Source organism: Stegostoma tigrinum, chromosome 36 (assembly GCF_030684315.1).
Source record: "Stegostoma tigrinum isolate sSteTig4 chromosome 36, sSteTig4.hap1, whole genome shotgun sequence".
Classification (NCBI taxonomy): Eukaryota; Metazoa; Chordata; class Chondrichthyes; order Orectolobiformes; family Stegostomatidae; genus Stegostoma; species Stegostoma tigrinum.
Window position 1 is genome coordinate 8,899,602 of NC_081389.1, and position 17,009 is coordinate 8,916,610.

At 39.7% G+C, this 17,009-nt stretch overlaps 1 protein-coding gene across 5 annotated transcripts in view; it reads right to left on the reverse strand.

The window, feature by feature from the left end:
* The window catches only part of vps13c (vacuolar protein sorting 13 homolog C), a 275,727-nt gene that overhangs the window by 138,858 nt on the left and 119,860 nt on the right, over window positions 1-17,009 (reverse strand). For all 5 annotated transcript variants that reach the window (XM_048520896.1, XM_048520895.1, XM_048520894.1 and 2 more), the window contains 8 exons: window positions 16,513-16,629; window positions 14,370-14,473; window positions 12,939-13,106; window positions 10,240-10,544; window positions 9,530-9,677; window positions 7,823-7,934; window positions 5,706-5,848; window positions 1,756-1,912 (listed from right to left, as the gene is read on the reverse strand). In XM_048520896.1, coding sequence (XP_048376853.1) covers window positions 1,756-1,912; window positions 5,706-5,848; window positions 7,823-7,934; window positions 9,530-9,677; window positions 10,240-10,544; window positions 12,939-13,106; window positions 14,370-14,473; window positions 16,513-16,629 — 1,254 coding nt within the window. The remainder of the gene's footprint in view (window positions 1-1,755; window positions 1,913-5,705; window positions 5,849-7,822; window positions 7,935-9,529; window positions 9,678-10,239; window positions 10,545-12,938; window positions 13,107-14,369; window positions 14,474-16,512; window positions 16,630-17,009) is intronic.

Consider the following 17,009-nt stretch of genomic DNA (forward strand, 5'->3'; position numbering starts at 1 on the left):
TGGTTTATTCTGTCATGAAAAGGAGGTGAAATGGCTCTTATTTTGTATTCTGAAATGACCCGAGAATTGCAGAATCCCTGTCAGCTACCAAGAACAGTAAATACATTCATTTTCACCCAGGCTGTGCTAACAGAGATTATATTTTGTACGAGAACAGGTTTTTGTTCAAAACAAAACAGGGATTTCTCATGTAAATTGCACTGACCATGAGTGAGCCACATTGTAATGAAGATGCTTCATCGTTAACCTAAGTTCCAGAAACAGCTCTGGTGTTGTTAGATTTACCATTGCTGGAAATTCAATTTGATGTAAGTAAGAAAAATACCTCTGACTTCCAGGCTAGTCTTGACGATTACTGCTGAAACATTACTTACACCGTATAGCACTGGCTGGTTCAACAGGGATTTTGTATTTCTTAGGTCATTTCAGAATGCGTAAAATGTAGCACTTCAGATATTTTTAAAGACAGCCACATAATAAAACTGCATTATTTGCTACAAGTCCAAAGCCAAAGCTGAACTCAGCTCATTAATAAATATGAACAACTACTTTATGTTTTGACATTATTTTTACATGTGTGTGGAAATGATTTCCATAAAGTACACTGTGAAAGGTTACACATAACAGTGACAAAAGCTTCCAAAAAATATTTTGCCAGATAACTCAATCAGGGCTTTTTTTCCAGAATTTTCTAGCAACATATAGTTCTCCGTATGAAATATAACTCAAGACACCAATTAAATATTTGTCATGAGATGATGTTTTACTAACAATGACTGAACAAGATGTAAATCCTTCTGATGCAAGCTTTATTATACAACTAAAGTGAAAATTTCTAGGTCCTTATTTAAAAAAAAAACTGTAATGTTAAACAGGCTGTCAGCAAGGTAGCAAATGTTAGCACGAATGAAGATGGTCATAAAGATGTCAATTAATACTGGGAATGAACTGAAATAGTACATCAGGATAGACAACTGTCAACAACACTGAACTTAACCACATTCAACGGGCAATTTTGGAAAAGATTGCACTAACAAAATGCTACAACTCATAGCAGAAGAGTACAAATCAAGTAGATGAAGCTAGTCACCAATAAACCCAATAAGGAATGCAGAAAAATCATCTTTAATTTTATGAGTGGCAATATGAAACTTTCCTCTATATGGGGTGTATGACATGCACTCAATAACAAAGCTGATACTTTTATTAGGCTTAAAGGAATAGAAGGCTATTCTGGTAGGTGACACACAGACAGGAGGGAGAAGGTTTCTGTGATGTTTAAATGTTGAGCCAAATAGTCCATTTTAGTGCTCTAACTATTCCAGACAAGGCCAAATTTTTATCCTGTATCATTCACGGCGCGATGGCATACCGAGTTCAGCAGTGCTCAACAAGTGCCCCATGGACAATGTAGCATATTCAAAATAGGCCAATAGTTTGAACGCAAAGACTCTGGAGATTAGAGAATGCCTAGCATTGCCTTAAGTGAAAAGGGTGATATGTAAAATATTATACTGAATGGTTTTGGTAAGCAAGCTCAACAAGTCAAGAAACAATATCATCGAGAGTTCCATTCCAATAGTGATAAATGCTTCAGATAATGTGCCCAACTGAGTACCAGAACAAAGACAGGCTGTGTGTTTGAAATAAATGCAGACCTTACAATGGGAAAGTTGAAATGTGCTTCAAGAGGATCAGTGACATTTTCTCATTCTCAGCTCAGTTACTTTTTAAGAAATCTTACAACTTATTTACCTGTAAATTCACAGCAGTTCAAAGCAATTTTCCTCAGGTAGGCTGTTGCACTCAAATCATACTTTCTTACTTGGGTTTCAGTGCCCAATTGCACCACATGGAACATGAGAAATGAGCTCTTCTGCTTATTAATCTGTTTTGTTAATTCTACTACAACCTGAAATTACAACAGAACGTACAAAATAGTCACAACAAGAAGTATGAGTATTTAATTTGAATTATTTCCCTTACATTACTACATATGATTGTTAAGGGTCATCCAGTTAATACTTGCTTCTAAAAGATCACTGTCCTGAACGTTTCTTGCTTTATCCTATTTACTTTGCAGGATAAAGCTGTGGATATAACCAATGTGAATGTTGCTTGCTCTGTTCAGAAAACATTTGGGTAAGCCAGCTGATGGCAGTATTACACAGACAAATTGTAGTTTCAAGAGTGGGAACAAATGATGTAATCTGAACAATTAAAACCAAGAATTCTCTGCATATAAGTGACAGCTTCTAATGTTGTTGATCCTTTAGATCAATCATACAGACCAAACCAATCCGAAAATGAATTCACATCGCACCAGATATCAACTTGCTCATGACAAAAAAAAGTGAATTTCTTTTTAGAAACAGCATATAATCAGGTGTGATACTTCAATGCAGACATGACAGACTGCAACATTATTTGAGGTGCCATCTTGGATCAGACACCACGCTGAGGCCATCTTTGCCCGTTCAGACAACTGCAAGAGACATCTCAGCACTATTCCACAGAAAAGCCAACCCTAACCTTCGCTCTCAGCGGAAAGAATAGGATAATAGTAGGCTATTCGAATGGGGAGGCCAGAGAAGTCCGTGGTAGAGGGATTTTGGGGGTCCTTGGGGATACACGAATCATGAAAAGTTAGTATGTAGATCCAGCAAGTGATTAAAACAGTTGCAATGCTGGTAATTATTCTGTTAGTACCAAAGCTGGAGAAGTGCATTGTGTTTCTCCACTCCACTGACCGCAACATAGATTAATACTTCTACCGATCAACGATACAGCCAATTACATACTTTGCCTACACAAGGTTCACTTCTTAATTAAACAATATTACTGCTTTATTATAATTACAAAACCTAATCCACTAAGATTCACGACTAACAGGATGAATTTTGCAAGTTTAAATATTCGCCCTTCTAAATAATTGTGTTGGGATTAAAAAAAAAGAGGAAATTTTCTCTGCAGACATGAGGAAAACCATTTTGGCAAAGTAGCTGTTAATTCTCAGACAGTAAAAAGATAAGTTATGAAAAGGTTCCAGACTGCTTTCAGTGGGATGGCCTTTGTACATGTGGACAAGTCAATGTATACAGATAATTAACCTTTTGGAAACTTTTCACAGGCAATTCATTGAGGATGTCAAGGTGAAGTCTCCCAGGAACCTTACAGGGAAAATAGCTGTTTCACTTTTCCAGTTCTTAAATAATTCTCAAGAGGCTTTTCTTGCAAAGTGACAAAGGCTGAGCTGGAGGCTTTATCTCTTCTGTCAACTCCCTCATCGAATTTCAACACTATCAAACAGCCATACACCCAGGCATGACTTCCAGCTCAACCTGTTAGCTGAAGTCACATCTTCCAGTAAATCCAAGCAGTTAACTGAAGAAAAGCACATGCTTTTCAAGGCACGTGCCAGTGTCCCTTCGGTATCGTTTTTAAAAAATAAAACAACAGATCTAATATCACCTCAGCACTTCACATGAACCAATTTCTCAAATCTTCACGCGTTAATCCTCAAATAATTCCAAGAATGGAGGCACGATCGTAACAGATGGCAGAGGAATATAAAAGTAGGGAGCTTTCAATGCAGCTGTTAAAAGGTCTTTGAGAGGTCACACATGGACTAAGAGTTTGGTTCTGGAGTTTTGGTTTGCTTATTTGAAAAAAATATGGAATTTCACTGAAAGTCCTTCAGGAAATTCACTCAACTTACTGCCGAGATGAAGGGCTTCTCTTATGCAGGAAGACTGAGCAGGTTCAGTCTAGACTCTATCGAGTTTAGAAAAATGAGAGGTAATCTTATGAATCTTTTGAAAGTAAAGTCCTTCAGAAAGTAAGGAGGCACGGGATTCATGGAAATTTGGCTGTCTGGATACAAAACTGGCTGTCCAACACAAGACAAAGTGATCGTGGATGGAAAGTATTCAGCCTGGAGCTCAGTGGCCAGTGGTGTGCCGCAGGGATCAGTTCTGGGACCTCCGCTCTTTGTGATCTTTATGAATGACTTGAGGAAGTGCAAGGGTGGGATACTAAGTTTGCCGATAACACAAAGATTGGAGGAGTTGTGGACAGTGTGGAGGGCTGTTGTAGATTGCAACAGGACATTGACAAGATGCAGAGCTGGGCAAACAAGTGACAGGTGGAATTCAAACCAGAAAAATGTGAAGTGATTCATTTTGGAAGGTCAAATTTGAATGCAGAATACAAGGTTAATATCAGGATTCTTGGCAGTGTGGAGGAACAGAGAGATCTGGGGGTTCATGCCTGTAGATTTCCCAAAGTTACGGCCCAAGTTGACAGAGTTGTAAAGAAGGCATATGGCGTGTTGGCTTTCATTGGCAAGTGAACTGAGTTTGAGAGCCACATGGTTATGCTACTGCTCTATAAAACTCTGGTGAGGCCACACTTGGAGCATTATGTTCAGTTCTGGTCACCTCATTATAGGAAGGATGTGGAAGCTTTAGACAGGGTGCAGAGGAGATTTACCAGCATGCTGCCTGGACTGGAGGGTAAGTCTGGAGGAAAAGCTGAGGGAGCAAGGGCTTTTTTCATTGGAGCAAAGAAAGATGAGAGGTGACTTGATTGATGTTTACAAGATGTTGAGAGGCATAGATAAAGTGGATAGTTAGAGGCTTTTTCCCTCGGGCAGAAATGACAATTACAAAGGGGGCATAATTTTAAGGTGATTGGAGAAAGTTATAGGGGAGATGTCAGAGGTAGGTTTTTCACAGAGTGGTAGGCATGTGGAATGCGCTGCCGGCAGTGGTAGTGAAGTCAGATACTTGAGACACTTTTAGGTGACTCTTCGATAGGCACGTGGGGGAAAGGAAAACCTAGGGCAAGCAGGGTAGATCGATCTTAGTAGGATAACAGATCGGCACAATGTCGTGGGCCAAAGGGCTTGTACTGTGCTGAACTATTCTATGTTCTGTGAAAGAGAAAATATACCAAAGTGATGGACAGGGTGGATCTTGCGAGGGTGGGGTGTGAGAGATGAGAATAAGAATTCTGTTTAGAAATGAAGGCTTTCACCTTTCAAAAGGAGGATTTTCTTTCCTTTCAGTCATTGTTCTGTGCAATTGTCTTTCATAGAAAGCAGCATAAGCTGGGTCATTGGGTAGGTAGACTTGGGTGTCAAGTTGAAAATACAATTGCGTCAGCTAGATCTTACTGAATGGCAGAACAGGCTCACAGGGTGAGATGGCCTACTTCCACTTCTAAAATTTATGTCCCTAATGTCCTAGCCAACATCCGTCCACCCAACAAATAAATTGTTTAGTCATCTCACTGCTTCTTGTTGAATTCTGTTGTGTGCAATTTGGTGACAGCATTTGCCATCAGCTTAAAAATAAGGGCATTTCTATCTTGCTTTTCATGACCTCCCAAAACAGTTCATTAACAACTTTTTAATCTTCCTAACTGACACACACTCCAAATGACAGACTGAATAAACACTGAGCATAGAGGTATGGCCCAGTATGTCACCAACCACCAGTTGCGGTAGTTATCTTTAGTAGACTACTGTTCCCAATCCAGCTGATCCAAATGATACAACTGCATTTCTAATTCAATAAACTGCGTAGTCTAAGTGTTTGCTAAGAGTTACAGCACTGTCCTACGTCAGTTCACAGACTTCTCTGAAGCTATGATAAGACCAATTAAAGCTGGTTTAAATTTCTAATGGAAATAGTACAACTCACCTCCTTGATTTCAAAGTTCAGTTGAATATTGACAATGTCATCTGACACACCTTTCATTATTTTCAGATGATGGTCTGCTGCTGAGCTTTCAGTTGCCATAGCTTTCACAGGTTTGGTTGCCTCTGTGGGATCTTTGAGTTTTTCTGTTTTTATATTAACATGTAAAATGTTAGTAAACCTAGTCTTCCAGCAATGCTGGAGAACTGCATTTTATTAAATTAATACACAAAGGAGCACTTGCAAGAGTGACTGATTGACCTTGATTTTAAATAGGTTTCCATACGCCTCAGCTGAAACAGCTTCCAGTACTAGCACACATGGAATTCCCTGATATCCATTAGGAAAATACACTCCTCAAAAAGATACCAGTGGGTGACAGCTTATGAGATATTCCAATTGTCACAGAACTTCAAAACTCCATGAATTTATAAAAAATCTCTGCCCCCATTCTAAAATATTCCATACCCTACAAACTGATAACAGCCCAATCTTTCAACAGCACACCTCAACTTCAATCTAGGAAATGAATAAAGGTTGAAATCCTGGCTTTCAGCCTTTCATAAAAAATCTGGACAACTGGGGCGACAAGGGGCAGCACGGCTGCTCAATGATTAGCACTCGTGCCTCACAGCGCTAGGGGCCAGAGTTAAATTTCAGCCCTGGATAGCTATCCGTGCAGGAGTTTGCAAGCTCTCCCAGTGTCTGCATCAGTTTCCACAGGGTGCTCCGGTTTCCTCCCATAGTCCAAAGAATTGCAGGTTGGGTGGATGGGCTATGCTGTTTTACCCTGTCATATCCAGCGATGTGCAGGCTAAGTGGACTAGCCATGGTAAATGCAGGGTTATGGGAATAGGGTGGGTGGGTGGGTGGGGGGTTGCTGGGTCTTGGTGGCATACTCTTCAGTGTCAGAACAGACTTGATGAGCCAAATAGCCTCTTTCCACCCTCAGTAATTCTATGAACTGGCATAGTTCATAGACAGGCCAGGGAAGATGAAACTACTTGCCTCTCTTTTGCTTGTGGAGCAGAGATCAGGCTGAGACTCTGGCCACCCAAGTCAAACCATCACTCATTAAGTGAACTTCTGCCCTGGGAGATCTGTTCAGGCTGGCATCAAAAATGCACACAGCGATGAAGCCATTGAATGGATCAAACTAACTTCTGCCCCAGCCATTTTCAAAAAAAAACTTAGATAACCAAGTGTGGAGCTGGATGAACACAGCAGGCCAAGCAGCATCTCAGGAGCACTGAAGCTGACGTTTCGGGCCCAGACCTAGAAGGGTCAAGGCCCGAAACGTCAGCTTTTGTGCTCCCGAGATGCTGCTTGGCCTGCTGTGTTCGTCCAGCCCCACACTTTATCTTGGATTCTCCAGCATCTGCAGTTCCCATTATCACCTTTAAAAAATTAGATTATTTAACCAAATACGATTTAACAACATTTTTTTGAAAGTGATTTCATAATAAAAACATTTGAATGATTTTGTCCACAATTTTCCAGATGAAAATAAAGATTGCAGCTCATAAACAATGATAATTTTATACTAGACCAAAAATGAAACCAACGTGTTTCAGTGCCTGCTTCACCTAAGGAGAGCTTTGAGCGCACTGTTAAATTGTAAAACCAGTGAAATGGTGGAGATCAAATCAGTGAAACAGAAGTGTGGAAATCAGCTTAGCTCCCTTTCAATTTACAGGCATAGATATATATTTAGAGAAAACGCTCAATTAAACAAGTTACAAAATTGCACTCTTTTCAACTCAAACATGACAAAACGAGTTCTGTGTATGCATTAGGCAATTAAGTGAGGTCTCTCAGCAACGTCATTCCTTAATCGGATGTTCAGATTTAGGTCAAATGTTTATCAGCTTGTGCACACAACCGTAGTGCCAGAAAGTAAAGGGAAAAACTGTGTCATCAAGAAACAATCTATCAAAAAAAGTACAACTGTTCGAGAGAATGCACAGCATTAGAGATTAAATAAACGCAAACAAAAAATTGATTTGGTCAAAAAAGTTCTTTTGTAGGTCACTGGTTTTCACTCATGCTAATGTCTTATGATTTAAAACACAAGATTTAGTAGAAATTATATTCTTCATCAACTTAATGACTGCCCTTACTTTTCACTTCATCCTTAAGAGCTTTTCCTGCATTTATTTCTTGGCCACCTTCACCAAAGTTTTGCTCAAAGACCTTCATCAGAACAACGAGATCCTCTTCACTTAAAACAATCTGAAAGAGGAAAACAAGTAGCAAAACAGGACAGTGAATAAAAGGAAATACAAACAGTAATTGCAATCAACTTCCTGATGTAAAGGGGTCAGAGATAATGGGAACTGCAGATGCTGGAGAATTCCAAGATAATAAAATGTGAGGCTGGATGAACACAGCAGGCCAAGCAGCATCTCAGGAGCACAAAAGCTGACCCTTCGGGTCTAGGCCCGAAACGTCAGCTTTTGTGCTCCTGAGATGCTGCTTGGCCTGCTGTGTTCATCCAGCCTCACATTTTATTATCTATATTCCTGATGTAAAGTTTGGCAAATACTGGGAAGTAAATTTTGCTCGTCCTCCCAGATACTAAAAAATGGTAACATAACAAATAGAACACCGCAAAGTGTGGAGCTGGATGAATACAGCAGGCCAAGCAGCATCTTAGAGCACAAAAGCTGACGTTTCGGGCCTAGACCAAAACATCAGCTTTGGTGCTAAGATGCTGCTTGGCTGCTGTGTTCATCCAGCTCCACACTTGGTTATCTCGGATTCCCCAGCATCTGCAGTTCCATTATCTCTGATACAAGCCTAAGAAATAGAAGATAGATTAAGCCATTCATTCCCTGAGGACTGTCATTCAACAAGATCACGGCTGATCTGGTCATGGCTTAACCCTAATTATCTAGTCTGTGCTCCCATAACCATGATCTAATTCAATCTTACAATCATGCACTGACCCAGCCTCTTCTGATATCTGCAGGCAGGAAGTTCGAGACAGATAAAACTCAGTCAGGAAAATTTGACACGTAGCATTGCATATCCAGCAAAGCACCCACCTGGTTTTTACTGGCAGAAACATCAGGTGGGTCTGTTCGCTGGCGACCAAACTCACCCCTCAACCCCCATCCCCCACCACAACCAACACCACATGTTCCCTGCCAGTCACACTTAACACTTAGGAGGAGGCTGAACCAATGATTCATTGAACACACAATTCTGGACACCACCACAGAAAGGATAAGGTCGGAAGTCACATGACACCAGGTCACCATCCATGAGGTTTGTTTAAAAATCACAGGCTTTCACAGTGCTTCGAAAGCTCGTGATTTTAACCTGTTGGATTAGAACATGGTGTCACATGACTTCAGAATCTGTCCAGCCCAGTCCATCACCAGAATCTCCACATCGTAGCTACAGGAAGGATGTCAAGGCATTGGAGAGGGCACAGAAGAGGTTTAACACAATGATATATGGGATGAAGGTTTTTAGTTATACAGAAAAAGCAGAAATTTTGGCACTGTTCTGCTTACAGCAGATAAGGTTAAGGAGAGAAAAGTGACAACGAAGTGCAACCTTATGACATAATTTCATGAAGAATACTGAGGGAAACTACTTCCACCAGCAGGACGATAACAACCAAAGGTCAAGGACTTAAAACACGTCCTAAAAGAATTACAGGAAAAATGAGGATTTCACCCCTAGATACAGTATGGCTCAGATCTGGAGCACACTATCTAAAAGAGTGTGGTGGAAACAGACCTGAAAGGAACATGGAAACGATACTAGGTAAAACAGTTGCATGAATTTGCAACACCATAAAACATACTGTTACCTACATGCATGGTCTTTAAATCTCCTTTGATTTCCACATTCGGGATTTTAAGGTACCAGGCTGCTGCCAAATTTCTTTGCACTGTTAGTTGCAAGTTGATGGGCTGTAGCATCTGAATGTCAAGTTGAGATGAACTAGTGTGCAGGATCGTCCTGATTGAGAAATGTAGGTGAACCAATACAGCATAGAGTACAGCTCTTTATATAATTATATCACGTTAAAGTAATAATCCATTTCTTTTCATACTGGAAAGATAATTGCTTTAATTTGTCTAACTCCCTGCCCAAAGAGATCATTAGGAAAAGATCTGAAGCACTTCAAGATGCCCATTTAGAGTGTAAGTTGAATTCAAAATAATACAAAGCAAACACAAGCAGGTTTATAGGCACAGGAGTCGGGATCTCAGCCCCTTAATTCTGTACTGGGCTGCTGTTCGGTCATGATTCATCTTAACATGAAACTCTATTTACATGCCATTTACTAATGGCCAATGGAAAATGATATGAAATACCACAAAAGTTAACTTATTATGCATTACTGAAGCTAGTGTTTCCTAAATATGAAACTCAATATGTAATGTAACTATTTAAATGCAATCAAATGACTGCAATGATTGCTTAATAGTCAAGAGCAATTTATTTATTAGAAACATTTTCAACTAAAAGCAGATTGATCAAATTCACTGGACGACAAGATGCAAAAATTTAACTTTACCTTGAAAGTTTAAGCTGTGTTAGATGAACATCCATGACATCCAATACAGGAGGTAACAAGAACCCTTCATCTGGGATCAAAGTGAATTTATTTTGTACAGTAATCAAACCCAAATCTGCCACAACAGCATTCATAGAGATGGAGGACTCGGGGATAATAATAACCGGAGCTTTCAAGTGAATGTCCATTGCCAGTCGGAAACTCTTCTGGGCAAAATCCTTCACACTGGAGGCTGCTTTTTCTGCAGCTTGCGCTGTTGCTGCACTTAATGCTTCCTCTGCTGCTTGGAAGTTGTTGAGGAAGTTCTACAGTAAATATTTAACAACAGTTTTACTATACTCAAGGCATGATCATTTCCAGTTACATAAATTTAAAAGTAAAGTAAATTTAAGTCAGTGGGTTAGAATTAAGATAGCTAAGAATGTAACACTCAAGCCCATGAGAAATGGTTGATGCATTTAAGGGGTAAGGTACAAGACCACAAGACACGGAAGCAGATATAGGCCATTCAGTCAATCAAGTCTGCTCTGCTATTTTAAAATGGCTCATTTGATAATCCTCAACTCCACTTTCCTGCCTTTTCCCCATAACCTCTCATTCCTTTCTTAATTAACAGTCAGTCTACCTCAAGTCTGAATAAACTACATGATCCAATCTCAATATCCCTCCGGGGTAAAGCATTCCACAAGTTTTACTACCCTCAGAAGAAAGTCCTGATTTCTGCCTTAAATGTACGATCCTTTAGTCTGAAACCATAACTCTGGTCCTCGATGCTCTCACATCTACCCTGTCAACTTAGAACATAGAACAGGCCCTTCAGCCCACGATGTTGTGCCAACCATTGACCCTCATGTATGCACCCTCAAATTTCTGTGACCATATGCATGTCCAGCAGTCTCTTAAATAACCCCAATGACCTTGCTTCCACAACTGCTGCTGGCAACGCATTCCATGCTCTCACAACTCTGTGTAAAGAACCCGTCTCTGACATCCCCTCTATACTTTCCGCCAACCAGCTTAAAACTGTGACCCCTTGAGTTAGCCATTTCTGCCCTGGGAAATAGTCTCTGGCTATCAACTCTATCTATGCCTCTCATTATCTTGTATACCTCAATTAGGTCCCCTCTCCTCCTCCTCCTTTTCTCCAATGAAAGAAGTCCAAGCTCAGTCAAACTCTCTTCATAAGATAAGCCCTCCAGTCCAGGCAGCATCCTGGTAAACCTCCTCTGAACTTCTGTAAGAATTTTACGTTTCATTAAGAACACCAATCATTCTTCAATATTTCAATGAGTAATGGCCCAATGTAGTTAAGAAGGTTTATAAGACAGCCCCTCTATCCCTGGTATCAGCCTTGCAAACTTATCTGACCTCAAATGGCATTTTATCTTCCTTGGGTAATGGGCCCCATATGAGAGGGGAGGTGGGGGGGGGGGGGGGGGGGTCAGAATTGATGGTTACATTCGTAGGTTTACATGAGGAAAAAAGGAAGGTGACCCAGATGGAGCATAGTCACGTACAAGGTCGGGAGCAGAAGTAGGCGATGCCAGACCAGAGCTGATCAGTTACCTCAATGGCATATTCTCAAACTATCCTTGTTCTCTAGATAAAAATATCTAGAAAATTATCAATCTTAGTATTGGTCATACATACTGGTATGGCATGAACTAGGTGGGCTGAATGGCCTGATTATGTCATATCAACTATTTCAGTTCTGTTAAAAACAAAAGTCACTTGCCATTGCAAACATCGCAGTCGTGACTGAAAGACCCATTGTGGTTCAACCAGTGTAAAAGAATTAGACTAACCAAAATCAGAAAAAGACAGCTTTCGGAGTCAATTAAGACTAAGTCACAACCAGAAAATTGGACGACTTATTCACTAATCATCAAGCTCTTTTATACGTCAGTGGTGCACGTGCAGATTCTTACATGAAAACAAGTAGTGCTTTCCAATATGTATGATTCCCTGAACAAGCCAATTAAACTGAACCACAAAAACAGTACCTTAGCAATTAAAGTGTGGCCCTAAAGCTAGCAAAATCCAATCTGACATGAGTAGTGACGATAAACCACATTTAAACTGATTATCTGCAGCGTTAAAAGGAACACACCACCTACACTTTAGGCCCATCATTATACGTGAAGAATTTCATGGTATAAAACTCCTGCCCACAGATAAACAGTTCATCCACTAAATTAGCTGAGTTGAGACAGTCAATTTTCAATTTAAAAACCTTGCACAATACTGAATTTTGTCTGATTTAAAACAGCTGTTACCGCATTTTTGTTAAACTGCAAACAAAATTTAAGAAAGTATCTTCTACATAACTAACATGTTCTCTCCATGCTACATCTGCAAACACATTGAGCTATCCAACACACACTCATTCAGATGCCAAGAATAATAATATTTTATTTATGTAGCAGTTTTGCCACCTTCAAGAAACCCCTTGGCTCTTCAAAACTGAACAATTGCTCCCTGTCAACACAGAACGTCAGAAAATAACAACATAAGAAATCAAGAAATTGTGTTCCGGACAACATAAATTGGTTGAGCGGTGTTACAATGGGGAAAGTTGCATTTACACTAAAAATCCTGCTTACATATTATTTTTCATTATTTAATAGACTTTTTCAAAATGAAGTGTTAAATTTTTTACTGATCAATACATTCAAATTAGCTTTAAACAATGGACTTACCAATAATGACAAAACAAATTTATGTAGATATATAATCTGAATACAGCCAACTCGCAATGTGACTTTGCCATCCACCTTTGACATATCCACATAGGTCTCATCATCAAAACCGTTCTGATACAAGGTTATATTAAAGCTGAACACTTCATTTCCAACAATGGAAACAGCCTTGAAAAGCAAGAACAACAATTAATTAAAGATAAACATTGCACTACAATTTATTTTTTATTTTCCAACAAATAGAACTTTCAAAAGCAGGAATTTCTAGAGAAGTGTAGCAGGTCTGGCAGAATCTGTGAAGAGAAAATCAGAATTAACGTTTTGGGTCCAGTGAAAGGTCACCGGACCTGAAACGTTAACTCTGATTTTTCTCTTCACAGATGCTGCCAGACCTGCTGAGCTTTTCCAGAAATTTCTGCTTTTGTTCCTGACCTGCAGCATCCGCAGTTCTTTCAGTTTTTAACTAGAACATGCAGTTAGCTTCGGAGTGCCCAAATAGAGATTCCTATCATTTCTTGATGAACACTACTCAGGTTAATTCAGGTACTCAGATTTACTGAAGTCACCTCAGACTAACAAACAGGTGGCTGTGTGGTACAGGAGCAGCTTCAGGATAAGGGGTTGCAGAATTCAAAGAGAGTGAAGGAGAAATTATTTCAGAGACAGTAGGAACTGCAGCATCCGAAGGAGAGTCTAGGCCTGAAACCTCAGCCTTCCTGCTCCTCTGAAGCTGCTTGGCCTGTTGTGTTCATTCAGCTCTACACCTTGTTATCTGAAGGAGAAATTACTTCTCTCAAAGGGTTGATAACCTGTAGAACTCACTATCCAGGGCACAGTGGATGCCAGAACATTGAATGAAATTAAGGAGGAGATAGGCAGATTTTTAATTCACATCGGGTTGATGGGTTGTGAAGAGTGGACAGGAGAGTGGATTGGAGGCCGAGATGAGATCAGCCATGACATACTGAATGGCAGAGTAAGCTCAAGGATATGAATGCCTACATCTCCGCTAACTCTTCATGATCTCTAATGTAGCACTCTAGCACCAGCCAAGACCACAGAGTTCAAATCGTACCCCGAGGACTCGATGGTCACTGGAGTTGTCAGAATACCATCAATTAGAACCATGTGCTAGCTGCAGTGCAACTGCCTCCCCACATTAAAACACTCCATGTTTAAGTTCTTGCCATGAACAACTATCACCCTCATTTCAAGGAACCAGAGGAAGAGGGGAAGACAAATCTAGAAAAGTAGAGATAGCAAGAACTGCAGATACTGGAGTCAGAAATAAAGTGAGGAGCTGGAGGAACACAGCAGGTCGGCAGCAGAGAACAAGAAAGCTGGCATTTTGGGTCAGCTTTCCCGTTCCTCTGATGCTGCCTGTCCTGCTGTGTTTCTCTGGCTCCACATTTTTTTCATCTAGAAAAGTACCTTTTTATGTAAAGTCTTTGAGTCAACATCAGTAACGATGATATCCCGCAGTCTGGCAGATACTTCCATCTGTTTTGACTGTACTGAAGCAGATGCATCCAAACCTGCATGGTTAAATAAACCATACTCAAATGATTTCATTTAATTACTCATTTAAGTGAAATTAGGTTACTAAAAAGTGAGACACACAGGGGATGGTTTAGCAATCCATTCACCATACATTTCAAACTTTGTATTGACAGTACAGTATCCAAAAGTATAAAAAAATTTGAAAGGCAGGGACTTTTTTCACTGTGCATGGTTAAAGGCACTAAGTTGAGGGATGACGTTACAGAGGTTTAAAAAAATCCTGAGGACTATAGATCAGATGAATGACAAGAGTTTTTTCCATTGGTTGGGGAGTCAAAACATGGGGGGGGGGGGGGCATATTTGTAAGGTAACAGGGCAAAAATTTAGAAAGGACATGGGGTACAATTATTTATTAAGAACGGAGTGGTTCGTGTGTGGAATGAACTGCCAGAGGAAAATGATGGATGCAGGTACAATCTTTAAAAGACATTTGGACAAGATCATGAACAGGAAAGGTTTGAAGGTATATTGGCCAAGCACAGACAGGTGGAACTAATTTAGTTTGAGAATGTGATCGGTGTGGACTGGTTAGACTGATGGATCTGCTTCCATGCTGTATTACTCTATGACTCCAAGTGCAGCGAATATACATAGCCTTTTAACAAATTTACATCTGTGTGATGTCACAAAATACACCCCATTAATTTTTCCAGTACTGCAAGTGGTAATGGGATGTACAGTCACAAAAATACACCATTTATTGCATATTTAACAAGCAGGTACAACAAAATTCTCATGTTAATTATTTCACCTCGCTACAAATTTAAACTCATTTATGCTTTTATGTATTTGGTAATTCAGAACATGAATATTACTCAAGAGGGTGATGCTGCAAAAGCTATTTTTTTCCTTATTCTGACACTCATCAGGGAGCATGCAAGAAAACCAAATTTCAAATTATCATAATTTATACTGCAAGAGATAAGGGTACTTGGTAAGGCAACTCAGTGGTTGAGGCACTGCCAAGGATAAAGCAACAAGGGACTCAAAATAAAACATCTAGCCTTCCATGTAATTCTGAGATTGGGAAGCAATCCTGAATGAGCTAATAGCTAATGCTATCGCACAATGTTTGAACTGCTGCAATGATATTAGGTAAAGTATTTCTCATATTTAACTCAGCCAAGGTTAAGAAATAGCAGTAGTTAGGTGGCATTACTTGGGGGGGAAAAAAAAAAACTTACAACCGTTAGTGTTTCCATGCATCTGTTGCTCTTGGCAGAATTGAAGGGTTTGGGAAGTGCTCCTGAAGAAGTCTTGACAAGTTGTATTTTTTTTTTTAAGGATACATAGCATCAATCCCTACATGGCAGCAGTGGCAACAGTGCATTTTAAGTTGAAGAACAGGGGAGGTATTTGAGAGGGCTGCTTAAGTTTCCAATCATATATTTTCAAATGCAGAGGGCAATTAAGAATTGAACACTTTGTCGTAGGTCTGGAGCCACATGTTGGTCAAGCCAAGTAAGGCAGTCAGATTTCTTTCATGAAAGGACCTTAGTGAATCAAATGATTCAATTTCAAACCAAGACAATTTAATATCATCACAACAGGCAACAGCTTTATACTGCAATTTATTCATTGAATGTGAACAGCATGAGCTGCTGTGATGGGCTTAGGACCCGTGCCCCAACAGCATTTGTCTGGGTTTTTGAATTATTAGTCCAGTGACATCACCATCTCACCTCCATCTCCTATTAATCGATCTGATATAAGGAACATATTCATGTTATAGCTGAAGTGATGCACATCCATGACAAAATATTTTACATGTATATGTATATAAAATATTCTGAAGACAAACTGTTTCTAAGCATTGTCAGCCTATGATTGTAAGAAACAGAATCAGACAAAGGCCATTAGGTCCATGAAAGGTGCTCATACACTATACAAGATCAGAGTTAATTTTCTACCTCAGACCCACAAATTATAGCAGTTAAATTCTCCAGGGAAATTTGAATGGTGAAGAATAAACAATAGATCACAATGTTGGTTCTATTTCAATGTATGTCTTACCTTGTACTCTAATGTCTGCAATATTGCACTTCTCATCACACAGGGCCACATTAAATGCATTCATCACAGCAAACATCTTGAAAGCAACCAGGTCAGCATCCTTTGAGCTTTTCAAAGCTGCCAAGGCGGAAGTGACAAACACAGATGCCTTTTTTCAATTAAATCAAACTTATACAATCAAGAAAAATACTTCAAATAAAAAGTTACTACTTCTTAAACAACAGTTTGGCAACAGGTGAACAGCTTATTTATAGATATTAATGGTTTGACTATGTTCTGTTCCATGCACAGGATGAAAGCATGATCTCAGAGACAATATATACTAGCCATGAAAAATTAAGAGTGTGCACGTAAAGGATGGTTAGATTGTTTTTAAGGGATACAGAGGTACCCTTGCCGGTGGTAAAAGATTGATTTACTGTTCTACAGGTGGCACAGCAAAGAAGCACAGTAGGTTGTCTGATAGACTGTAATTATTGATTGGCCCTAATTGCTGT